Source organism: Cervus canadensis, chromosome 23 (assembly GCF_019320065.1).
Source record: "Cervus canadensis isolate Bull #8, Minnesota chromosome 23, ASM1932006v1, whole genome shotgun sequence".
Lineage (NCBI taxonomy): Eukaryota > Metazoa > Chordata > Mammalia > Artiodactyla > Cervidae > Cervus > Cervus canadensis.
Window position 1 is genome coordinate 49,940,025 of NC_057408.1, and position 26,284 is coordinate 49,966,308.

General features: G+C 43.3%; 1 protein-coding gene and 1 long non-coding RNA gene across 5 annotated transcripts in view; one reads left to right on the top strand and one right to left on the bottom strand.

The window, feature by feature from the left end:
- THOC1 (THO complex 1) overlaps window positions 1-6,618 on the bottom strand; it is a 39,384-nt gene extending 32,766 nt beyond the window's left edge. The window contains exons 1-4 of one of the 2 annotated variants that reach the window (XM_043443903.1): window positions 5,998-6,618; window positions 3,505-3,578; window positions 3,351-3,411; window positions 2,061-2,127 (exon numbers count right to left, since the gene is read on the bottom strand). In XM_043443903.1, the coding sequence (XP_043299838.1) occupies window positions 2,061-2,127; window positions 3,351-3,411; window positions 3,505-3,578; window positions 5,998-6,051 (256 nt within the window). In that variant the 5' untranslated portion in view covers window positions 6,052-6,618. The remainder of the gene's footprint in view (window positions 1-2,060; window positions 2,128-3,350; window positions 3,412-3,504; window positions 3,579-5,997) is intronic. The other variant, XM_043443902.1, reaches the window with a different exon arrangement.
- The window catches only part of LOC122425481, a 34,463-nt gene continuing 13,841 nt past the window's right edge, over window positions 5,663-26,284 (top strand). For all 3 annotated transcript variants that reach the window (XR_006264866.1, XR_006264864.1, XR_006264865.1), the window contains exon 1: window positions 5,663-5,828. This is a non-coding gene — a long non-coding RNA (uncharacterized LOC122425481). The remainder of the gene's footprint in view (window positions 5,829-26,284) is intronic.

A 26,284-nucleotide genomic window follows, 5' to 3' on the forward strand; every position in this document is an offset into this window, starting at 1 on the left:
TTTTCTGGTACTTTTGTGTAGGCTACCACATCTCTGCTTCTGAAAGCAAACTGTACATAAATTATAGTACTTATCATATCCAAACTGTTTATTTTTGTTATGTAGACTATAAGCTTTTTAAAGGTAGGCATTTTTGAAGGTTCTCACCAGTGGAGAGTCTGACACAACAGAAGGTCAATAAATATCTGCCAAGTTGAGTTTAACAAAACATGTTTATGGACAATTTGAAAATCTGTCACATAACAAACAATACAATAATATTGCTCTCAAGAAGAAATTTTTCCCATCAAATTAAAATAAAGAGGTATTTAAACTTTTATTCATGGCTTAACTGAGTTCTTAAGTCCCTATCTTTCTCAAATAAAGTAAAAGTTTTAAACACAGACTTTGTATAACTTCAAGTATTTGCCAGCAAAGGTCCGTCTAGTCAAAGCTATGGATTTTCCAGTAGTCATGTATGGATGTGAGAGCTGGACCATAAAGAAAGCTGAGCACCGAAGAATTGATGCTTTTGAACTGTGGTGTTGGAAAAGACTCTTGAGAATCCCTTGGATTGCAAGGAGATCCAACCAGTCAATCCTAAAGGAAATCAGTCCTGAATATTCATTGGAAGGACTGATGCTGAAGCTGAAGCTCCAGTACTTTGACCACCTGATGCGAAGAACTGGAAAAACCAATATGAAGAGCCATTGGAAAAGGCCCTGATGTGGGGAAAGATTGAAGGCAGGAGGAGAAGGGGACGACAGAGGATGAGATGGTTGGATGGCATCACCGACTCAATGGACATGAATTTGGGCAAACTCCAGGAGTTAGCGATGGACAGGGAGGCCTGGCGTGCTGCAGTCCATGGGGTTGCAAAGAGTAGGACATTACTGAGTGACTGAACTGAACTGACTGAAGCATTAAAAACATTACCAGTTTACAAGAGTATCATATCAGGATAATCAATGAATGAAGTAGATGCTGCAAACTGACAGAAACTGGCAAGGAACACTCCATTGCAGTACACATTAGAATATGCTTAATAAATGAATGATGAATAAGCATTTCATATAAGTTTAACTCCTAAAGCCAAAATTTATGAACTACTTAAGTTCACAAAATTGCTTGTGGCTACACTGGAAGATCACTTTTACCTGATGTGTTTCAGTTTTTGTAGGAATAAGTATCAAAATAATAAATATGCAAATAGTGCTTTACAGATTAAAAGGAACTTTTCACATAAACTATATGAATAAGTCAAAGGAATATTTTAACCAAACTAATTAAAAAAGAGTACTGATGAACTATTTTTTCATTGCTTCTTTATGCAAATATTTAATGAGCTACTACTGTATATTAGTCACTGTGTACTCACTACATGCCTTTTTAAAAGTCTGCTGAAACTATCTCCTACTAACCCTGGCCCATCTTAACCATCCTCTACCTAGTTTTCCTGCCAGCAGTTTCTCGCCATCCTGTACCTTTCCCATAGGTACTCTTTAGCACAGCATACAAAGTCCTTTACAAATGATCCTAACTTACCTTCCTGCTTCTTTCCTCATGGTTCTCAGCATTCTGCTCCAGTTTTTTTTTCACAGCCCTTACACCCCAGCTCCTATGTTACAGTTTTCTTTCTAGCCCATCCTGGTCCCTTCAGCGTCTGAAGTTTAAAGAACCACTTCAACTACACTTCAGTCCCACTTCAATTACTCCCAGTAAGATATTTACATGTGTTTCCTTCATGAACCACTAGGTTCCTTATAGGCAGGGAATATGTTTTATTCACTACTGAATCTCCAAGTCCTAGCTCAGTACCAGGCACATAGTAGATGCTCAATAAATAGGCACTGGATGAACGAAGTTAAGTGGAGAACAAAGACATGTCAGTGTGTACTGTATACCAGTGACAAGAAACAACTGTGAGTTAATTTCAGTGGGACTTCTTGGCAAGGGGGGCAGGTAGGCAGAATTTGAAAAATGAACAAAATCAACTAGGTAGAGAGGTATGGGGAGAATACGTTTTCAATACAGCATGTCATGTCCAGGATTATTTTAAAACCAAACCAAACCATACTTACCTTCAGTTACTCCCCCAATAGCAAGAGAAATAATAGCTAAAACGTTTTCACATGATGAATGATTTATCTACCAACAAAGGAGAAAACAACTTAATTTAGGAACCAGAATTTAGACTACTTTGATAATAAGAAAAACATACCCTCTGACATTAAATTGATTATCACAAACATTGGATAAGATATTTCTCACAGAGGATAAAATTACTAAGAATATTTTAAAAATGAATGATAAGAGCCCTAACTGTAGAAGTATATTAAATAAATAAGCAGCAGGTGATTCACTTAAAATCCAAGAGTCTTGGGAAGATGGTTACATTGCATGATTAAGCCTGTAAGCTAATCATGTAAAGATGCGCTGAGGCCATTAAGTCACTCAAAGGCAGCAGACAAAAGGCTGGGCCAGGAGGATTAACTGCACTAGTGCATCAATATGTCTTGGGGAGGGTTTTATTAATAATAGAAGAGAGATGATGCTTAGGTTTGATAACATCATAAAAAACAGCATTTATTGAGTGTTTATTAAGTGCCGTTTTATGCAACCCTGAAAAAATGGTGTTTCCTCTTTTACAAATGAAACTGAGGCTCAAAAAAGCAAGGTTACCTTGCCCAACGCCTAACAACAGGTGACTAGGTCTGAAGAAGAGGAAAGAATGAATACAGAACTGTCCTAAAGAAAGGGACACTGTTTTATGGCCACTGGAAAAGAATCTAGCTTCTTGGGATCCAAGCTTTGCTAAAGGAAGAATAAGCTGTTGGAACTTTTCCTTTCATTTGGGTGCTCCACTAATGGTACACAAAGTCAGATTTTTCACGTTTAAATTTCTGTACTGAAGTTGGATAGGCTCTTGTTATCTATTACTAACTGAGAAGGAGGATGCTGATAAGGAAAATGAGGGCCTGGAATCCATGCTGAACATCCTTGGACTAGACTTCTCATTCACTCCAGAATGTGTTGCTGTTTATACAGCAAAGACAGGGCCCATCTTCAAGTTCTAGTTCTTGCTCAGGAAGACCTCGTGTCAACTTTCCTTATACATATTCAATGGCAGAGGGCTCTGCTAATTTATTAAACCAAACTCTTAAATTGCACCTATGCTATCAAAACCCTTATTCATTATGTAACTCCTATGCTGACTATGACCAAGTTAGGTTTCACAGACTAAGAAGTTCACTCCAGAAAAAAACAGTCATGGTTAAATATCTATTCTAAGAATAAAAGCAAACGAAAAAATAATATTTACTAATCTGCCAGCAAAATTTTAACAATAAATAAAGGAAAAACATACTTACAATTTCTTCTTCTAGAACACCTCTAAAAGCCTGGTCAAGGGTACATTTTTTTTCATTTTCACTATTAAAAACAAAAAACACCTGCATTTTTAAAACAGCTCAGGGTAAGTATAAAGATTTCAATGAGCCCATGTCATGGATATTAATGCCTTACCTGCCAGGTAACTGGCTAAAGGTATTCAACAAGGGCTTGATATTTTTGTTGTTCAGGGCCTCTCTCGTAGATTTCTGGAAGAAAAAAAAAAGCACATAAGTTGAAGGATTTTTTTGTTCATTGAAAAACACACCACTCATTAATTGTATGTCTAACTAAAAAATGTTTCTGAGAAAAATTACCTGTCAGTCATTTCAGCAGTAATTCTCATTCAAATGCTACTTACTCATCACTTGAAGCTTTTCGAGAGCTTCCAAGCTCAGTTTTCTCATTCCAGGTTTTCCCTCCTACCTTTCGTTTAAATATGCTATTCATTCTGCTTTAAAAGTGGCCCCTTATTTACAAGTTTTGTTTCACAGCTTCCTCTAAAGGTCATTAATAATGTTATCCCAGTCAATCTATCCAACCTTATTTCCCAGTAACCCCAAACACATACTGTCCGCTAGGCTCTAGCCATTTTTCCATCATTTTCTATCAAGTTCACTCTAGTGTATCCATGCACATTGTTCTTCCCACATGCTCATGCAAATTCTATCCATTCAAGACCCAACAAAAGTCCCACCCCCTCTAGGTAGCTCGCACAGCACAGTCCCTGACATCAAGTAAACACTGATGTCTTAAAGTACTAAAGCTGCTGACTGTCACAAAGTAGTTGTAAGTGGAAAGGAAAAATACTGCCAAGTCATTCACTCTGTGAAAATTCACATACACTTGGAAAATCATCTTGTTACCTCACAGGAGTTACATTTATACTGGAAATGGTCCATTCCTGGCTCTGTGAGTAGGCTGTGTAATCTTGGTGCATGCAAGTTCAGTGGTGTCCGACTTTTCATGACCTCATGGACTGTACCCCGCCAGGCTCCTCTGTTCATGGGATTCTCCTGGCAAGAATACTGGAGCGGGTTGCCATTCCCTTCTCCAGGGGATCTTCCCCACCTGGGCAATGAACCCACGTCTCCTTTGCCTCCTGCACTGGCAGGTGGATTCTTTACCACTGCACCACCTGGGAAGTTCATAATCTAGAGCATACCCCTTTGTCTCTGTGATTCATTTTCCTCACCGGTTACATATATGGATTGTTGTAGATCCTTATTACCACCAGCAGCAGTGGCACTACCTGAGAACTTGTTAGAAATGCAGAATCTCAGGCCCCATTCCTACTGAACCAGAATCTCATTTAACAAGATCTCCAGGTGATCCCAACCCATGCTCAATCTTAAGAAGCACCGGGCTATATGATCTCCTATTAAATGGTCACTTCCAGGACTGAGATGACCTTGGATACACCTAACAGTTTCTCCTCTCAGAATTTCAGAAAACTAGGGACGAATACAGTCAAACGACTTAGAACAAGGTTCTTCATTTGGTGATGGGCCACATAAAAAGAATACTGAGTCTGAAGTCAGAAAAAACAGTGAAGCAAATCATTTAACTTTTATGCTTTCAAACTGTGGTGCTGGAGAAGACTCCGGAGAGTCCCTTGGACTGCAAGGAGATCAAAGCAGTCAACCCTAACGGAAATCAACCCTAAATATTCTTTGGAAGGACTGATGCTGAAGCTCCAAACTTTGGCCACCTGATGCGAAGAGCCGACTCACTGGAAAAGACCCTGATGCTGGGTAAGACTGAAGGCAGAAGAAGGGTGTGACAGAGGATGAGATGGTTGGGTGGCATCACCGACTCAATGGACATGAGTTTGAGCAATCTCCGGGACATGGTGAAGGGCAGAGAAGACTGGCATGCTGCAGTCCATGAGGTCGCAAAGGGTCGGACACGACTTAGCGACTGAACAACAACAAAGGCGGGGGCTGGGGGCCGGGCTGTCTCAGTTTCTATCTCATCTACTGCGGATATTTAAACACCCTACTTCACAGGGCTATTTTGAGTTAAATAAGCTAATATCAAAACGCTCTGTAAAGTGTTTCCCCAAATGCTTAAATTACTGTTCCCCAAGGCGGAAGAATAAAATGACAGCTGACAACCCTTCCCAAGCTGATCAGTTTGCCTCGCCCCACTTAGGACCGTCCTCAACGATCTCTAAGGAGTGAGATACAAAGGGTTAAAGGGTGATGAATAAGCGGCGAGAACCACCTGGCAGTTAGGAGGCGGGGAGGGAGCAGGTTCTCTGGACTAAAACCATTCCCGCCTTCCTCTAGAGCAGCCCCCCTGCCAGTTCTGGAAACACCCGCCTGACTAAGCGAGCACCGCAGAGGAGCAGGACCCAAAGGTAGTCTGCGGGTGAGCCCTCCACTCAGGGCGCAAGGTCCCGGGACCCGCCGGCGGAAAGGAGGAGACGGACCGCAGAGGACTCGTGGAAGAGGCAGGTAAGGCGCCTTTATCGCCTCCCCAGCCCACGACGGGGCCGGGAACCCGTCGCCGCGGCGCAACGCCTCTGTCCCCGCTTTACCCCAGTGCAAAATTCGAGTAATTTCAGGGAGAGGAAAGCAACAAATAGCGTTAGGCCGGGGCCGCGCCCACCCGCCCGCAACTCACCGTAAACCGCGTCCGCGCTTCGGGCAAACTGAAGAGCGGCGGCGTCGGAGACATCTTCTTGGCTGCGCGTGCCCGCCACTTCGTCGCGGCGCCCGGCGATGACGTCAGGCCGGGAGCAACGAGAGCGCCGGCTCCGTGCGCGGCTAGAGCGGCTTGTGGGCGCAGGGGCGGGTCCGGTGGCGGATGGGAGCTTCCCTGGTGACGGAGGTCGGACGGGGGTTGGGAGCCAGGGTGAGCCACTCAGCGCCCGATCCGGGTTCGTGGGTAACAACCCATGGGGTGACTGCAGCCGCTCGGCCTCGCCCTGTACAGGCTGCGGGTTACAAGCCGGGACGCGCGGGCTCTTGGCGGGGGTTTTCCTGGTTTGAGAAGTCGGGTGAATGGCGGCTGGTTACGGCTCGATGGGCCGCGAGGGAAAGTAGTCGCCGTCTGAGAACCCAAGTCAGGCGGCTTCTCCGGGAGCTCCGGGCTGGGGAGGTGACGGCAGTGGCCGTCGGATCAAAGTCCTTCTTCCCGAAGGAGTGGTCCCAGCTCCGGATTCGCGCATCTGCCTTGCAGGTCACGGGCCCTGTAGCTCAGGTGCAGTTCCATCTTCTGAGAAATAAAAATAATGCTTGTATCCCTGGGCTGTTGAGGAGCGTGAATGAAGTCATGAATGCAAGCGTGGCTTGTGTAGCAATGTAATGTGTGGGGATTTGTTCCTTTTGCTGGCAAATAGAGGGCTCTACTGAATGAGGAAGATCGTGGAGGAACGCAGTACTCGGCGCTGATTGGATATCCGGTGGCGCCAAATCCGGGGTTAAGGCACCTGTTGTAAGACCTAGTCTTCTGTCCGGTTTCCTCCCTCGTCTCCGCTCCCTTGGCCAATGAGAAGCCAAGGGGCAGTCGTCTTTCCGTTGGAATTATGCGGTGGGGAAAGAAGCACTGACCTAAACACTTCCTACCAGCTCTTACCACCTGCACGTGTTCCTAAATGAAAGCCTGGCGCGCAGTACCTGGCTCCCTTCATGGATATCCAGCTAGAGTAAGGAAGCTAACAAAAATATAGCTTTGCGTAATCTTGTCCCTAAGTGGGAATTGTGAACAGTGATGGTTACCTGGAACGTTGCAGGTTTTTTTTTAGAATCAATAGAATCGTTTAGGTTTGATTGTACAATGTACGTTGCCAAATTGCCCAAATCAACTGGTATTAACTGATTTAATAGGTAGCTGATGTAATCGGATTGTTATCATACTATGGATGATTATTAACTATGTGGAGCACAGCCAAAGTAAATAAAATTTACACAAGAGAAATGATAAATATATGTGTGTGTGTGTATATATATATATATATATATATATATATATATATTTTTTTTTTTTTTTTACAAAAATCCAAACGGAAGAAGAGCTTGAGTTTGTTGATGCATCCATCAAAGTCTATAATTTAAATTAGCCAAAGACTTAGAATTGTGGGTTTTTTTTAATCACACATTTGCTGTGCACCTGTGCTCTCTATAGGCAATGGACAGTATTTCTTGAATGAATAGTAACTATACATTTGAATGACCAAAATAATATAGATTAATTGCTGTTTTGAGGAACTGGCAATAAGATAAGGAAATAGGCAGTGCAATTTTAAAAGATACTCATCAAAAATCACTACCAGAGAAATGTTTTAGCGTTTAGATCATAAAAATGCCTTGTAATTCCCAAGCACTTAACGTGTAAAACATTTGATCCTCTAAATGATATTTTAAGGTGAGTAACACAGCTGTTGTGCTCATTTTACACATGAGGAAGCAAACTCAAAGAGATGGGGTTCCTGATAGAGGTACTTGGCCAAATGAGAGTACCCATGGGTTTTGATTAGGATTTTTGAACTCTTTACACTGTTACAGTGTCTGTAAGTAATAGTCAAGTTTTATTGAGTACCTTCTATGAGCCAGACACTTTTCTTGTATTATCCCGCCTCCTTAGCATGACATTATACATAACAGGCTTGTTTGTCCTGGGTCATATGTCTAGAGAAAGCTGTTTAGAATTTGAACCCCTAACTTTAATCCCAAAGCTTGCATTTTTCTTGAATCTTAACCCATAAATCTTTACAAAGCTATGGACCTGGTTAATGTCTCATAAATTATTCCTTATAATTAGAGAAGGGTAAGGATTGTGAAGAGGAACTAAAAAGCCTCTTGATGAGAGTGGAAAAAGTTGGCTTAAAACTCAACATTCAGAAAACTAAGATCATGACATCTGGTCCCATCACTTCATGGGAAATAGATGGGGAAATAGTGGAAACAGTGTAAGACTTTATTTTTGGGGGCTCCAAAATCACTGCAGATGGTGATTGCAGCCATGAAATTAAAAGACACTTGCTCCTTGGAAGGAAAGTTATGACCAACCTAGATAGCATATAAAAAGCAGAGACATTACTTTGCCAACAAAAGTCCGTCTAATCAAGGCTATGGTTTTTCCAATAGTCATGTATAGATGTGAGAGTTGGACTGTGAAGAAAGCTGAGCACCGAAGAATTGATGCCTTTGAACTGTGGTGTTGGAGAAGACTCTTGAGAGTCCCTTGGTCTGCAAGGAGATCCAACCAGTCCATTCTAAAGGAGATCAGTCCTGGGTGTTCACTGGAAGGACTGATGTTGAAGCTGAAACTCCAATACTTTGGCCACCTGATGTGAAGAACTGACTCATTTGAAAAGACCCTGATTCTGGGAGGGGTTGGGGGCAGGAGGAGGAGGAGACGACAGAGGATGAGATGGCTGGAAGGCATCACCGACTCAATGGACGTGAGTTTGAGTAAACTCTGGGAGTTGGTGATGGAGAGGGAGGCCTGGCATGCTGTGATTCATGGGGTCACAAAGAGTCAGACAAGACTGAGCAACTGAACTGAAGGATCATATTGTCATTCATAGCGTAAGTTTTCTAAGTATGTAATAATACCATTCCAAAGGCAGACATCCAATAATGCATAAACTCTTTAATTTAATTGGGCACCTCTTTTTCCTCTTATATTAGTGCACAATTGTATAAACAGTACTTAACCGTATAAAACTTCAAAGCAGTCTTGAGAAAGGATAAAACTGAAAGTATCACTTCCTGATTTAAAAAAAAAAATTACAAGCTACAATAATCAAAATAATATGGTGCTGGCATAAGAACAGATTTGTAGACCAATGGAACAGAATAGAGAGCCCCCAAATAAATATATGGTCATATGTTTTATATTTATATATGGGCAACGTATGTTCAATAAGAGTGCTCAGAACACACAATGGGAATAGGATAGTCTCTTCAATAAATCATGTTGGGAGGACTTCTCTGGTGGTCCAGTGGTTAAGACTCCACACTTCCAATGCAGGAGACGCAGGTTTGATTCCTGGTTGGGAAACAGGATCCTTTTTGCCGCATGGTGTGGCCATTAAAAAAAAAAATGGCGTTGGGAATACTGGACATCCATGTGCAGAGGAATGAAATCAAACCTTTACCTCACACTATACATTTTTAACAGAGAAGGCAATGGCAACCCACTTCAGTACCCTTGCCTGGAAAATCCCATGGACGGAGGTGCCTGGTAGGCTGCAGTCCATGCGGTCACGAAGAGACGGACACAATTGAGTGACTTCACTTTCACCTTTCACTTTCACGCATTGGAGAAGGAAATGGCAACCCACTCCAGTGTTCATGCATGGAGAATCCCAGGGACGGGGGAGCCTGGTGGGCTGCCGTCTATGGGGTCGCACAGAGTCGGACACGACTGAAGTGACTTAGCAGCAGCAGCAACATACACTTTAAAAAACCAACTCAAGTTAAAAAGGCAGAAGACATAAACAGGAAATTCATACAGAGGGGAAATATGAAAAGATGCTTAGCTTCCTGAGCAATTAGGGAAATGCATAAAACAATACTGTGATATTGTTTTCTCATCTATGAGATTGGCATGAGCTTAAAAGTTTAATGCATGTTGGGGAGGAGGTTCGGCACCTGTACTCAGCTGATGGAAATGGAATCTGTTGCAACCATTTTGGAAATGAATTGGCATTTTAGTAAGGTTGAAGAAGTAATACCCTTTAACCCCAGAATTCTACTCTAGGTATAAACACAAAAGGATTTCTTATACGTGCATACAAAAAGACATGTGCACGTATATTATTTTGGTACTGCTGGTAATGCCACAGAATTGGAAACATAAAGTGTCAATCAATGAATTGCTGAATAAATTTTTTAAAATACTCATTTGCTGAGATTTTAAGGCAGAGAAAATGAAAGAGCTAAATGTATTTGTTGCAGTGTGAATAAATCTCTTTTGTTGAAGTGATCATGTTTTACTTATTGAACCCGGGTCTCCTTCACTGTTCAGTTCAGTCGCTCAGTCGTGTCTGACTCTTTGTGACTCCATGAACCGCAGCACGCCAGGCCTCCCTGTCCATCACCAACTCCCGGAGTCCACCCAAACCCATGTCCATTGAGTCAGTGATGCCATCCAACCATCTTATCTTCTGTCGTCCCCTTCTCCTCCTGCCCTCAATTTTCCCCAGCATCAGGGTCTTTTCAAATGAGTCAGCTCTTCGCATGAAGTGGCCAAAGTATTGCAGTTTCAGCTTCAGCATCAGTCCTTCCAGTGAACACCCAGGACTGATCTCCTTTAGGATGGACTGGTTGGATCTCCTTGCAGTCCAAGGGACTCTCAAGAGTCTTCTCCCAATACCACAGTTCAAAAGCATCAATTCTTCGGCACTCAGCTTTCTTTATAGTCTAACTCTCACATCCATACATGACTACTGGAAAAACGATCGCCTTGACTAAACAGACCTTTGTTGACAAAGTAATGTCTCTGCTTTTTAATATGCTGTCTAGGTTGGTCATAACTTTCCTTCCTGCCATGGCTGCAATCACCATCTGCAGTGATTTTGGAGCCCAGAAAAATAAAGTCAGCCACTGTTTCCGCATCTATTTGCCATGAAGTGATGGGACCGGATGCCATGATCTTAGTTTTCTGAATGTTGAGCTTTAAGCCAGCTTTTTCACTCTCTTCTCTCACTTTCATCAAGAGCCTCTTTAGTTCTTCTTCACTTTCTGCCATAATGGTGGTGTCATCTGCATATCTGAGGTTATTGATATTTCTCCCAGCAATCTTGATTCCAGCTTATGCTTCTTCCAGCCCAGCGTTTCTCATGATGTACTCTGCATATAAGTTAAATAAGCAGGGTGACAGTGTACAGCCTTGACATACTCCTTTTCCTGTTTGGAACCAGTCTGTTGTTCCATGTCCAGTTTTAACTGTTGCTTCCTGACCTGCATACAGGTTTCTCAAGAGGCAGGTCAGGTGGTCTGGTATTCCCATCTCTTTCAGAATTTTCCATAGTTTATTGTGATCTACATAGTCAAAGGCTTTGGCATAGTCAGTAAAGCAGAAATAGATGTTTTTCTGGAGCTCTCTTGCTTTTTTGATGATCCAATGAATGTTGGCAATTTGATCTCTGGTTCCTCTGCCTTTTCTAAAACCAGCTTGAACATCTGGAAGTTCATGATTCACAGATTGCTGAAGCCTGGCTTGGAGAATTTTGAGCATTACTTTACTAGTGTGTGAGATGAGTGCAATTGTGTGGTAGTCTGAGCATTCTTTAGCATTGCCTTTCTTAGGGATTGGAATGAAAACTGACCTTTTCCAGTCCCATGGCCACTACTGAGTTTTCCAAATTTGCTATTGAGTGCAGCACTTTCACAGCATCATCTTTCAGGATTCGAAATAGCTCAACTGGAATTCTGTTACCTCCACTAGCTTTGTTCGTAGTGATGCTTCCTAAGGCCCACTTGACTTCACATTCCAGGATGTCTGGCCCTAGGTGAGTGATCACACCATCGTGATTATCTGAGTCATGAAGATCTTTTTTGTGTAGTTCTTCTGTGTATTCTTGCCACCTCGTCTTAATATCTTCTGCTTCTTTTAGGTCCATACCGTTTCTGTCCTTTATCATGCCCATTTTTGCGTGAAATGTTTCTTTGGTATCTCTAGTTTTCTTGAAGAGATCTCTAGTCTTTCCCATTCTGTTGTTTTCCTCTATTTCTTTGCACTGATCACTCAGGAAGGCTTTTTTATCTCTCCTTGCTGTTCTTTGGAACTCTGCATTCAGATAGGTATATGTTTTCTTTTTTCATTTGCCTATCACGTCTCTTCTTTTCTCAGCTATTTGTAAGGCCTCCTCAGACAACCATTTTGCCTTTTTGTATTTCTTTTTCTTGGGGATGGTTTTGATCACCTCCTCATGTACAATGTCACGAACCTCCATCCATAGTCACTCTGCCTATCAGATCTAATCCCTTGGATCTATTTGTCACTTCTACGGTAAGGGGTTTGATTTAGGTCATACCTAAATGGCCTAGTGGTTTTCCCTACTTTCTTCAGTTTAAGTCTGAATTTTGCAGTAAGGAGTTAATGATCTGAGCCACTGTCAGGTCTCGGTCTTGATTTTACTGACTGCTTATAGCTTCTCCATCTTTGACTGCAAAGAATATAATCAATCTCATTTTGGTATTGGCCATCTCATGATGTCCATGTGTAGAGTCATCGCTTGTGTTGTTGGGAGAGGATGTTTGCTATGACCAGTGGACTCTCTTGGCAAAACTCTGTTGTTTATGATAACACAAATTATCTTAAATTCCTTTGGAATGATACCCTCTTTGAAGTAACTGGTTCTTACCACACGAGGTCAGCATTTGCATGGAAATATCTCCTCTAAAAAGGAAGCGACAAAAGAGAAATTTTTGTGTTTAGATGTATTTCTATCTGAAGTATATTCTGGTACTGACCTTTAACTTCTTTAGTCAATGCAAATTGTAAGTCTGTTATTACTACAGAAAAAATGGTATGTATGTACGTTTTATGCTGTGTTAGAACAGTTCCTTTTCCTTAGTTTTGAGCAACTTGACAGCTCCATCCAGGCTGCAGGAGTCAGGAAGGCTCAGCTGGACTTTGTTGGTGTTTTTTTTCCTTAAGGAGTTCCTCTAATAGCTGTGTATGTCAATTTCAAAAAGAAATGAAAAAGACCTACATCAGGGGGAGTTACTAAGTCATGACTATTTCATGAGGTTTTGTGACCTTCACTGTAGCGTGTGCTATTTTTATTCATAACTCTTGGAGGAAAATGAAGCACTTTGCCCTTGGGGCTAGGCTGGTTCTGGTTAGACTTTCCACTACAATCTTTCTTTGCCCAACTCTAGCTTCCTTCCTCCCACTTTGTAAATGGAAAGTAGGGAAGAGTTTCCTGTTTTGAAGTCAGCACCAGACCCACACTAAATCCTCAGCGGTTGATGGCAGTGAAGCATAGATTGGGAGTCGAAGATAGTATTTGTATTCAAATGTGTCCCACTGTGATTAGCACACTGCCTTTTACTTGAGTATCTGCCTTGATGAAAACAGAAATCTGATCAGTCCATTCCTTCAGTGGCTCCAAATAGCTTTCAAGACCTCATTGGATTAGCTCCACATTCAAAACTATTCATAGTATGTCCATGCCCAACCCATCAGCTTATATATTAATATCTTCATATTTGGGCTTCCCTGGTGGCTCAGTGGTAAGAATCTGCCTGCCAACCCAGGAGATGCAGTTTCAATCCTGGGTCAGGAAGATTCCCTGGAGGAAGAAATGGCTACCCACTCCTGTATTTCTTGCCTAGAGAATCCCATGGACAGAGGAGCCTGGTGGGCTACAGTCCATGGGGTTGCAAAGAGTCAGACACCACTGAGCGACTGAGCACACACACATGATCATGTTCATAATAAGTTACCATATGCTAAGCATACATCGTTTTCTTTGCCATCATTTTTTTAATGCTTTATATACATAAGCTCATTGATTCCTTCCTTTTTAAGAAATCTATACAAATGAGAAAACCAAGACTCAGAGAATTTCAGAAATTCTTTACATGAGTAGGACTTGCGTTTGAGAGTGTATTTGACTGGAGTCATAATTATACGTTGTATTTCTTTTGTTTTGCCTCGCCTTCTAACCACATACTTTGCAGCCAGACTAAGCTACTCTCAGTTCCTTCTGTGTGTAATAACTTTTGCATACATTTTTGCTTCTTCCGGAATGCCTTTCTTTCCCGCTCTAACTGATCTGATCCTTCTCCCGCTCTAACTGATCTGATCCTTCTCCCGCTCTAACTGATCTGATCCTTCTTGTTTAAGATTCAGCTTAGTCATCACTACTGTGGTTGACCCTGATGTGTTCGACTATATTCATGGCCCCCACTCTGAGTCACAGAGTAGTTTTTCTCAACGTGTATGTGTGAGGGGGTGTGGCAGAGGACTTGGGACGTGACTGCTAATGTCATGCCACAAGAACCATTGCTCTGGTCCTGCAGAAAAGAACGTGTGGAAATCCATTTTTAGCCTGAACCCCAACAATGAGGTGGGTTCAAAATAGGGAATAAAATAAGTCCGTCTCCTTTGACACTGGGATATAATCACTAGGAGAGTACTGATTGAGCAGTAACTGAAATTTCAAGAGGGAACTCCCCAGATGGAGCTGCAGGACTAAGAGAATAGAAAAATATTACCCACGTGAACAAATAAAATGGGTGGCTGTATTTGAAGGTTAGACCTGAAATGAACTCTGAGCCTTTGCAAATATAGGAACCAAAAAGCCTTTCAAAGTGAAGGAAAACAACTTCCACCTAAACTACAGGAAGGACTTGGGTGCTCAGAACGGGCAAACCAGGAGAAGCAATGCTCCTTTCTTAAAATCCTTTCCATCCAGTAGCTTACTGCTATTCTGAGCGTGCTATGTGGAAACCTCAAAGGTTTGCATCGCCAACATTCCTTTTCATTTGTTTCTCAAGAACAGGGAGCTAGACTTTCACATACATTTGTAATGTGAGCATTGCCTTACCTATTTTGCAAAGGCTTCTTCCTCTTTTTTTTCTTTTTAATTGCATCTTGAACAGTATTCTCGCTGATGAGGCTCCGGAAATGTCCAGGCAAATTATGTTTCCATTTTCTTAAAAGGAAGGAATTCTTTAAAGACATGACCTTGTTAGTTTTGTATTTCAAGTAATTTCTTTCTTTCACTCAATTGGAAAATATTATGAGACAGGGAAGGGAATTTGTATTTACTGGGGATATGCTAAGTGCTAGACAAGTCTGTCACATGCATTATCTCAATTCCCAGCACAGTGACTGTGATGCATTGGTTTTATGCCCATTTCACAGAGGGGGAGGTAGGGACCAGCAAAGACTGAATAAACTGGTGGTTAAGTGGGGAAGCTGAGATGTGAATAGCATCAAGCCTGATTCTGCTACAAGGTTTCCCAAATTTAAATGAATAAACCCCCTTTTTTAAAAAGGATAACATTCCCACAGACCCCTTGTGATGAGTAAAAGTATTTTATGTCTCTTAAGTGAACAAACATAAAACTAATCATAAACATCTCATGTATATGATGTTTATGTAACTACAGGACTAAAAGCAAATATATGAGTTAAATAGCAAAACTTCCAAATGACATTCAGTTCAGTTCAGTCAGTCAGTTGTATCCGACTCTTTGCAACCCCATGAACTGCAGCACTCCAGGCCTCCCTGTCCATCACCAACTCCCGGAGTCTCCCCAAACTCATGTCCATTGAGTTGCTGATGCCATCCAACCATCTCATCCTCTGTCATACCCTTCTCCTCCTGCCCTCAATCTTTTCCAGCATCAGGGTCTTTTCAAATGAGTCAGCTCTTCACATCAGGTGACCAAAGTATTGGAGTTTCAGCTTCAACATCGGTTCCTCCAATGAACACCCAGGACTGATCTCCTTTAGGATGGACTGGTTGGATCTCCTTGCAGTCCAAGGGACTCTCAAGAGTCTTCTCCAATACCACAGTTCAAAAGCATCAATTCTTTGGTGCTCAGCTTTGTAGTCCAACTCTCACATCCATACATGACCACTGGAAAAACCATAGCCTTGACTAGACGGACCTTTGTTGACAAAGTAATGTCTCTGCTTTTTAATATGCTGTCTAGGTTGGTCATAACTTTCCTTCCAAGGAGTAAGCATCTTTTCATTTCATGGCTGCAATCACCATCTGCGTGATTTTGGAGCCCAGAAAAATAGTCAGCCACTGTTTCCACTGTTTCCCCATCTATTTGTCATGAAGTGATGGGACTGGATGCCATGATCTTAGTTTTCTGAATGTTGAGCCTTAAGCCGGCTTTTTCACTCTCCTCTTTCACTTTCATCAAGAGGCTCTTTAGTTCCTCTTCACTCTCTGCCGTAAGGGTGGCGTCATCTGCATATAAGAGACGACTGAGGTCAGAGTAATAACTACGAACTTACTGAGGGCTTACCTGTGTACCTTTCTAAGTTATTTACATGTTGTCTTATTTAATCCTCAAAGTTTTGTGTACTTTTACAGATGAGGAATCGCACAGACTTAATGAAAGTTATTGTTCCTCCAATCTCAGCAGTCACTCAGCCACCCCTTTGTTTCACTAATACTTGCTTGCTACTAACCCTACAATGCACAGCAGAAGGCACTCCTGCAAAAATGGATAAAAGGTTTACCTGCTTCCAAGCAGATGGTTAGCCATTCACCAAAAATATCCATTTTTTCCATTGGGCAGGCAGCTACATACACTGTATTTCTTACACCCTTGCAAGCAAGCACATAATACAGTGAAGTTCTAACCAATGGTTTGTGAGAAGTCTTGCCTCTCACTTTCAAGGTAGAGTTTTAAGAAGCAGGGGTTTTAAGTGCCCTCTTCATACCTGTTCCCCTTTCAGTGTCTCAATGCAGAAGAGGGCCCTAGGAAATGACACAGCCACATGTCTTCAGCCTGGGTTCCTAAATCGCCTTGTGGAAGAAAGCTGCCAAACAATATCTCCTTTATGCTAAATTATGGGAAAGAAACAAACGTTTATGGTCCTTGAGCCATTATATATATTTTTTGAGGGGCTGTTTATGATAACAGCTAGCGTTATCCAAATTAATATACTCTGAACTCTAACCATGATGGAATGCGTGGAAAGGGTAGGTAGTTGCAATCAAATACGTTGCCTGGTTGGATTCGAACCTTCAAGAGGGAGAGGATGGGGAAGAAACTAGAAAAATGGGGTCCTTTTTAAAAAAAAAATTTTTAATTTATTTATTTGGCTGCACTAGGTCTTCATTGCAGCCCATGGAATTTTTAATTGCAGCATAAAAATGGTTAGTTGTGGCAGGTGCGATACATTTCCCTGACCAGGGATTGAACCTGGGCCTCCTGCACTGGGAGCTCAGAGTCCCAGCCACTGGACCACCAGAGAAGTTCCCCATGGGATCCTTTTTTATCTTGTTTTTCTACTGAGGCCAGACCCTGCCCAGATCCTCCTGGTCTCCCTATTGTGTTTCACCCTGGGGAGTGTTTCCCGCCCCTCCTTTCTCCTCCATCATTTTCTTTGTTGTCAGAGCTTCCGGGCAGTCTCCTGGGCTCAGCCTTGAATGGCATCTACTAGCAGTGTGCTGGCCCCCTTTTTATATCTGGGTCATGCTTTGTGTGTCTTTGTGCATTAGTGTGATAAAGAGCTCTTCCTGACCCTTTGGCTCCTTTCCCAAATGATCCATCGACAGTTTCTACAGTGAAAGATTGGTCTTCCAACAGTCCATAAATAATCTGACTTACTCATCAAAGGAATTTCATAATACACAAGGCACTTAACCGGTTTCATTGAAAACAAGGTTTATTGTATTTGGGGAAGAAGTTGTAAAATTCCAGGTTAACTGTACATCTGTTTCTTGAGACAATATGCCTTCCTGTCAATGAGCACTTTCTAGAATGAAAGGCCTACGCCTCCACTAAATGGCAAAGCCAGCGGGTGGTTCCTGTAGTATTTGATCACCAACTTTCAACCTAAACTGTGGGTTTGACACAGTACAGTCACCCATTTAGCAGACCTGTAAATGCTCTGAGACTGTTCTATCCACAGTGGGCATGAGTGAAGATTGGTTCTGTGGGTGCTGCTCTGATTCTGGGCAACACAGGAAGGCCTGGCTTGGGTCAGTCCCAGCACGGTCCTGCTCCAGGCTCTGTCTGGAGGCCTCCCTAATGGGAGGCATGGGTGCTGTCCAGTTCTCTCCCTCCTTCAGGGCACTGCCAGCCTGCAACCTTGGCTTGGAAGCTGTAGTAACACAACTAAAAACAAATCGTAGGCACATTTTTACCTGCAGTTGCCAACTGTCCTGGATCAACTGTTCTTATCCAATAAGCAAGCCTGAATCTTGGAGAAAAATAAGCACTTCAGAAACTTTTGGAAATTTCTCTCTTTCTTTCTGTCTCTCTTTTAAACTCCCCAAACTTGAAACCAAAAGAAGGCAATACTTCTTAAGTTGCTATGGGTAGATTCAAGGGTCTACATTGATAATTTTTGCTATCAGGACTTCATTTTACATTTTAAAATACTATTGGAACTCTGAAAAAAAAATGACTCTTTTGGCAGGTTTTCAGGAAATAAATGCTTACTGTGTGAGATCTGAGAAAAAAGGACGGAAAATTAGTCACTCAATACGTTGAAACATCCAGTTAACTTCTAAGTCCCTGGAAAAAGCAACACAAGGCAGACCTCTTGCAGATTTCTTAATTTTTTGATTCTCCTAGAAATGCCAATCTCTCAGCTGCTGGAACACAATTTGTGAGCCAGGATTGGCCCAAACCAAGTTGTGTTTTTTTTTTTTTTTTTCATTTTTCTATAGCAGTAGCATTCAAAGCAGTAATAACAGCCACAGCGTCAAGTGTGCCCTCTAAAACTGGACAGAGTAGGAGTTGGCACGCAGATATTTTTCTGACTTGCTCTGTAGAGGGTGTCATGTTCTAGCAGTCATTAGAGGAGTAGTGACCACCCACTGGGTGAAGACTCTGGGATAACCTATGTATTCTCTAGCCCAGCGCTACTCCCTGGTTTGGCAGGACGGGGCACCAAGGAAAAGCACAGACGTTACTGCTCAAGACCCTCATTCGTTTCACATCTCTGCCCTGAACCTACCACAGTGGGAAAGTTAACCAGCCACCTACTATCCATTACCAGCACAGTGGAGAGAAAGATCACGCGATCTTGGTGCTAACTGGAGATGGACTGCTGCCACGCTGTAGCCCGACTCAGAGGGGCCTTATAAAGGCTCATTTTATAAAGAAGGAGAAGCAGCCCGAGATACAGGTTGATATGAATTCTTGGACAAGGGTAATGGCTCATCTGCTTGGTCAGGCCCCAGAAGGAACCAAAGTGGAAGGAGTAGGGTTGCTCCAACATAGTGAAAGCCTGGAGGAGTTGACTGGAACCCAGAGCGCTTGGTAAGGAAAGCTGGAGAAGAGGCATGAGCCTGAACTTATGGTTGTGGGCACAGAGTGTGTGTATCTTCGTATCTCACACTAATGTCCACTAGAGAACCCCCACTGAAGAGGTAGCTTTCAACCACAAGGTAGACAAGATATCTCATCTTGTGGATGTATATATACAGTGATGAACCTTGGGGAGACCAGATCATCCACTTGGTGGCCAAATGATTTCAATTTCAATCTGTCCTTCAGTTCAGTTCAGTCACTCAGTTGTGTCCGACTCTTTGCAACCCCATGGACATTAGCATGCCAGGCCTCCCTGTCTATCACCAATTCCCGGAGTTTACTCAAACTCATGTCCATTGAGTTGGTGATGCCATCCAACCATCTCATCCTCTACTGTTTCTCCTCCTCCTGCCTTCAATCTTTCCCAGCATCAGGGTCTTTTTCAGTGAGTCAGTTCTTTGCATCAGGTGGCCAAAGTTTGGAGTTTGGAGTTTCAGCTTCAACATCAGTCCTTCCAATGAATATTCAGGACTGATCTCCTTTAGGATGGACTGGTTTGATCTCCTTGCAGTCAAAGGGACTCTCAACAGTCTTCTCCAACACCACAGTTCAAAAGCATCAATTTTTTGGTGCTCAGCTTTCTTTATAGTCCAACTCTCACATCCATACATGACTACTGGAAAAACCATAGCTTTGACTAAATGGGCTTTTGTTGACAAAGTAATGTCTCTGCTTTTTAATATGCTGTCTAGGTTGGTCATAACTTTTCTTTCAAGGAGCAAGCATCTTTTAATTTCTTGGCTGCAGTCACCATCTGCAGTGATTTTGGAGCCCAGAAAAATAAAGTCTGTCATTGTTTCCACTGTTAACCCATCTATTTGCCATGAAGTGATGGGACCAGATGCCATGATCTTAGTTTTCTGAATGTTGAGATTTAAGCCAACTTTTTCACTCGCCTCTCTCACTTTCATCAAGAGGCTCTTTAGTTCTTCGCTTTCTGCCATAAGGGTGGTGTCATCTGCATATCTGAGGTTATTGATATTTCACCCAGCAATCTTGATTCCAGCTTGTGCTTCCTCCAGCCCAGCATTTCTCATGATGTCCTCTGCATATAAGTTAAATAAGCAGGGTGACAATATACAGCCTTGACATACTCCTTTTCCTATTTGGAACCAGTCTGTTGTTCCATGTCCAGTTCTAACTGTTGCTTTCTGACCTGCATACAGATTTCTCAAGAGGCAGGTCAGGTGGTCTGGTATTCCCATCTCTTTCAGAATTTTCCAGAGTTTATTGTGGTCCACACAGTCAAAGCCTTTGATATAGTCAATAAAGCAGAAGTAGATGTTTTTCTTGCTTTCTCGATGATCCAATGAATGTTGGCAATTTGATCTCTGGTTCCTCTGCCTTTTCTAAATCCAGCTTGAACATCTGGAATTTCATAGTTCACACACTGTTGAAGCCTGGCTTGGAGAATTTTGAGCATTACTTTACTAGCATGTGAGATAAGTGCAACTGTGCAATAGTTTGAGCATTCTTTGGCATTGCCTTTCTTAGGGATTGGAATTAAAACTGACCTTTCTCAGTCCTGTGGCCACCACTGAGTTTTTCAAATTTGCTGGCATATTGAGTGTAGCACTTTCACAGCATCATCTTTTAGGATTTGAAATAGCTCAACTGGAATTCCATCACCTCCGCTAGCTTTGTTTGTAGTGATGCTTCGTAAGGCCCACTTGACTTCGCATTCCAGGATGTCTCGCTCTAGGTGAGTGATCACACCATCGTGATTATCTGGGTCATGAAGATCTTTTTTGTACAGTTCTTCTGTGTATTCTTGCCACCTCTTCTTAATATCTTCTGCTTCTGTTAGGTCCATACCTTTTCTGTCCTTCATTGTGCCTGTCACAAGGACATCACTCTGTCCTCACCAGAATTGATTCCTACCTTACCCACATGTCTCTATCAATACTGTCAACCAAGGGCCTACAGAATTCCTGATCTATTAAAAATGGCAGCTTGCACACCATTGTGGCAATGGGCATATGACCACGAGATCCACTAGTGTCCCCAGATATCCGATCAATCAGAAGTAGCTAGTCTAATGGCATGGTGGAAGGACTATTGAAGGCTCATCTAGGGTTCTAGCCTTGGGCCAATAACCTGTAAGGTTACCATGCTATCCTCCAGGGTGAAGTTATATGCACTAAGTCACTGGCTATAGTGCTATGTTTCCCAAAACTGGAATTCACAGGGATAAGAACCAAAAGGTAGAAATTGGTGTGGATCCTCTCAGGATCCCTGCTTATCAAGCTTGCAATTTTAGACTCCACCACTTCAAAGGTTCTGGTTTCCACAAGGGGACCACCAGGCAGCAATTCAACTCGATGCTGTGGCCACTGGAGGCAGGTCATTTGAGGCTCCTCATGTCAGTGGAAGAACTGGCAAAGAAAAGAATTATTCCCTTGGTGGACAAAATTGACCCTAACTACTATGAGGAATAGGGTTACTCTTACACAGTGGAAGTATGGAGGAGTTGACTGGAACCCAGAAGGCTTGCATGGGTGTCTCTTGGTTCTTTCTTGCCAGGGGTAACAGTAAGTGGGCAGCTTCAACAGTTATGGCTTGATGAGGCCAAAGCAGCTAAGGACTCAGGACTGAGGTTCTGGGTCAGCCCATCAGGCTGGTAGCCTCCAGTGGCCAAGGGTGAGTGACATCTAGAATGGGTGATGGGGGAGGTAGATGAGGCCTTTATCTTGGGATCTGCTTTCCAGGCAACTCAAGAAAGATTCCCAGGTTTTCCCTGGTGGCTCAGTGGTAAAGAATCTGCCTGCCAATTCAGGAGACACAGGTTCAGTCTTCGATCCGGGAAGATCCCAACTAAGCGTGTGTGCCACAACCATTGAGCCTGTGCTCTGGAGACTGGGACCCACAACTGCTGAGCCCATGTGCTGCATCCCCTGAAGCCTGTGAGCCTCAGAGCCTGTGCTCCGCAACAGTGAGAAGCCTGCACCCTGCAACTACAGAGTAGCCCCCTGCTCACCATGCTAGAGAAAAGTGACCGTGACAAAGACCCAGCACAGCCCAAAATAAATAAGCAAAATTATATTTACAAATGAGTTATAGAAAAATATATAGAGGATCTGTGAGTGTTTAAAAAGAGAAAAGATTCCCAGCACCTACTACAGGATCTAGAACGTAGTAAGTTGGCCACAGAGGTTGACCATATGAATCTTTGATGATTGTCTGAATGAATGCAGTAAAGGAACTCAAGTTAATTCACATTTGAGAGTGCCGGGGTCTCTCAGGGAAGGTGCATTAACACGTGGCACTCCCAGCCTCTGCTCGGCATGGTTCACCCGCTGTTCCTCCCCCAGAATCAGGCCTTGTGGTGAAGGCTCACACACAGCTTTGGAAGGGTACCAAAGCCCCTCTGCACTCGCCTCCCCAAGCCAGGCTGTCACCAGCAGGAACTCATTATTCACTCAGAGTCAGAGTGACAAGAGAGAAACACAATCCTTCAGGCTTAACCATTTCCTTTCCCCCCAAATAGAAAGGCCAAGTCACACATGGCTGCAATTTGGACGCTATGTCACTTTCGCACTTTCTTGCTCCACACGTAAGCCAGCTGAATGTTTTTTGAAAGGGACCAAATGAATGTCGTTTTTAAGTGATCCCATGTACCTTATCCCAATAAATGACCTATATAAACAGCAAGCATGATATAATTACAACATTGACAGTGGTCTCAGGCTCAGCGCCATGAGAAATTACTTTCCCTCCACGCTTTCCTTTCTCTCTCCTGGGATCAGTTGGTGGGACATCAATTCTCCAACAAATGGGCTGTCTTCTTGGGACATAATCTTCGGCCTGGAAGGACTTGGAGATGTTTTTGCCTAGTGCGTGCGTGCTACGTGGCTTCAGTCGTGTCTGACTCTTTGTGACCCTGTGGACCGTAGCCCACAAAGCTCTTCTGTCCATGGGATTCTCCAAGCTAGAATACTGGAGTGGTTTGCCATGCCCTCCTCTGGAGGGTCTTCCTGACCCAGGGATCAAACCCACATCTCTTATGTTTCCTGCATTGGTAGGCAGGTTCTTCACCACTAGTTTCACCTGGGAAGCCCAATGCCAAAAGCAGAGGCTTTGCCGCTTGTTTCAGATATCTTATCAGTCTTTGACTCTATTCCCAACTTCTTTACTTTCTCTTAGTTTTGACATTTTGACAACCTGGCTCACTGATTCTCAACTCTCATATCTCTCACCCATTCTCGTTTGCTAGAATTTTGGTGGCATGTTTGACGAGACTGAAATACTGAAAACAACGGTAAACAAGTAAGCAATAAATGACCTGAAGTCACAGCTAGGGTTTAGCACTTTCTCCAGGTGTTGTGAAAACATCCGCAGTTACTGCCTCACTCACCTGGCAGCTTTTCACGCCGTTGTTGTTGTCAAAGGCCTCTTCATTGTCCTGGCCTTTTGTCCACATGATTAAAATAGCGTAAAATTTGCTTTTGGCACTAGCCTGATAAAAATATGTGCTTTATCTCCTTATCCCCAGGTTCCTCCCCATGATAACTAAGAGTCTCCCAAATAAATAAATAAAGTTATATTAAAAATGAGTTACAGAAAAATATATAGAGAATCCCGTGAGTATAAAAAAAGAAGAGAGAGATTCCTAGTACCTAGTACAAGATCTAGAACATAGTAAGGAGGCCATAGAGATTGACCATGTGAATCTTTGGTGAATGAATGAATGAACAACTGCCTGTGCAGTAAAGGTGCTCAATTTAATTCACATTTGAGAAATGCCGAGGGCTCTCATGGAACATCTGTAGGTTAACATGTGGCACGTGGCCTTTGGAGATAATGCTCCTTTGGGTAAAGTCTCACATTCCAGCCTTTCTACCAAGGCTTGTCTCCTTCCCTGTCCTTTCCTCTGTCTCTTACAGTAGTGGCTTTGGGTTTTTATTATTGAGATTTGGTTATTTTGGTGCCAACCACGAAGGGAGAGACTGGATCTTGTCTGAAGGCTGAGATCTCTGTCATGTGGATAACTGGAGATAGGTGTCCCCAGTGTGGACCCACAGATCTATACGCAAGAGAGGGGCACGTCAGGGGGCTGGATGCCCAAAAGGTTCTCGACAGAGGGCTTTCCAGGTGATGTCAGGTGGCACCCTGGAGCGAGGAAAGGAGCATCCAGGTGAGACCTCCCTGGCTGGCAAGCTCTGCTTGTCTAGCATCTGGATGCTCTCTGTGACTGTTTATCTTTTATTGTGCTCTAGCCTTGACTGTGAGCCTTCTTCAGAGCTTCTAACCTAGAGACTGAAAGGGAGGTGGGTGCTCGGGTGTGGGTCTTGACAGAGCAGTGTGCCCCCCGCCGCTGTGACGACAGCAGGGACCTGTGAGACCCCAGGAGAATGTGACGCTTAGGGACACGTCAGGCTGTGTGGTCTGGGACATTATCCTTCAAGTGCTTGGGGACTGGCTTATTTTCTTAAGGGTGGGGATATTTTCTTATATTATCTGTAACACTAAGTAGAAGATTATTTCTCAAAAATAGCAATGGAGCTAGACCAGTGGCTTCGGTCACGTCCAACTCTTTGTGACCCTATGGATTGTACCCCACCAGGCTCCTCTGTCCATGGGATTCTCCAGGCAAGAATACTGGAGTGGGTTGTCATTTCCTCCTCCAGGGGATCTTCCTGACCAAGGGATCGAACCCATGTCTCTTATGTCTCCTGCATTGGCAGCCAGGTTCTTTACCACTAGCACCATGCCTTGTCTGGGAAGCCCAGACCAGGCTAGACCAGAAAGGACGGGAATCTGGAGTTCATGCAAATGTTCAGACAGAAGATCAGCCTTGCCGGCTATTCAGAGGTGCCCAGCACCTTCCCGTGGGGGTCTCCGGTTGCAGGAACTGCCTGCCCCTGGCAGATCTGCTCCTGGGGAGGTTCGTCCCCACCTGGTGTTGGGTAACTTGCTGGGTCCTGGTCTCACGGGGTGTGGTTGTTTCAGGGTGTGTGTCACTGAGCTAAATCACAGAGGGAGGAAAACTCTTCCCATAGCGGGAGGGAAACAGCAAGCCCCGATGCCAGGGCCAGTTGACCCAGCTGCCCCTTCTCACTGCAGACTGTGGAAAAACACAGCGCAGGCGATGGAAAACGAAAACAGGAAAAGGCAATTCTGGGGCTCTAGGATTTCCAAATGCTGGAGCCACAGAGTGGAAAAGTGAGCACAGGTGATCCTGGGCAGATGATTTTCTCATTCCCTCAGAAGCGTGTGTGCAGTGGTGCTGGCTACTCCTAAGGTGTCATCGGGGGCGCGAGGGGGGAAGGTGGAGGACTTCAGTGGACTTTAAGGCAGTGCTTTTTTCCACTGAAAGAACTCTTTCAAATGGACTCTGGGATTAAAAAGAAAGAATAAATGGTGACAGCTTTCTCTTAGCTGATCTTCAATCTTCCTTTTTCTCTTCCATTCTATGCATCTGTTTATCTATCTATGCATCTCTGTTCCTCTCTCCTTCCTTCCCTCCCTTTTCCCCTACTTTCTTTCCATCTATCTAGCCATCATGTGATTTTCTTCTAAGTCCCTTTTTTCCTCTGAGAAATGCCAAGGTTTGTATGAAGGTACTGGTCATTATTCCTCATGCCTGTTGATCCAAGCTCCTTGGTATACTTCACCAAATGTACCAATGTTGTAGGTGTGGGGTTGAAATATGTGACATTCTGATTATTTCTCTGCAGACTGTCAATTAGGTGGCATCTTATGGGCCTGAAATCCTATTTTATGAAATGGACCCCAAACTATACCTTTCAAGTAAAAACAGCTTGTTTTCAAATAGTTTTGTCTGAATGGAGGCATGGGCTTAGTCGCTCAGTTGTGTCTGACTCTTTGTAACCCCATGGACTGTAGCCCGCCAGGCTCCTCTGTCCATGGGATTCTCCAGGCAAGAATACTGGAGTGGGTTGCCAGGCCCTCCTGCAGGGGATCTTCCCAAC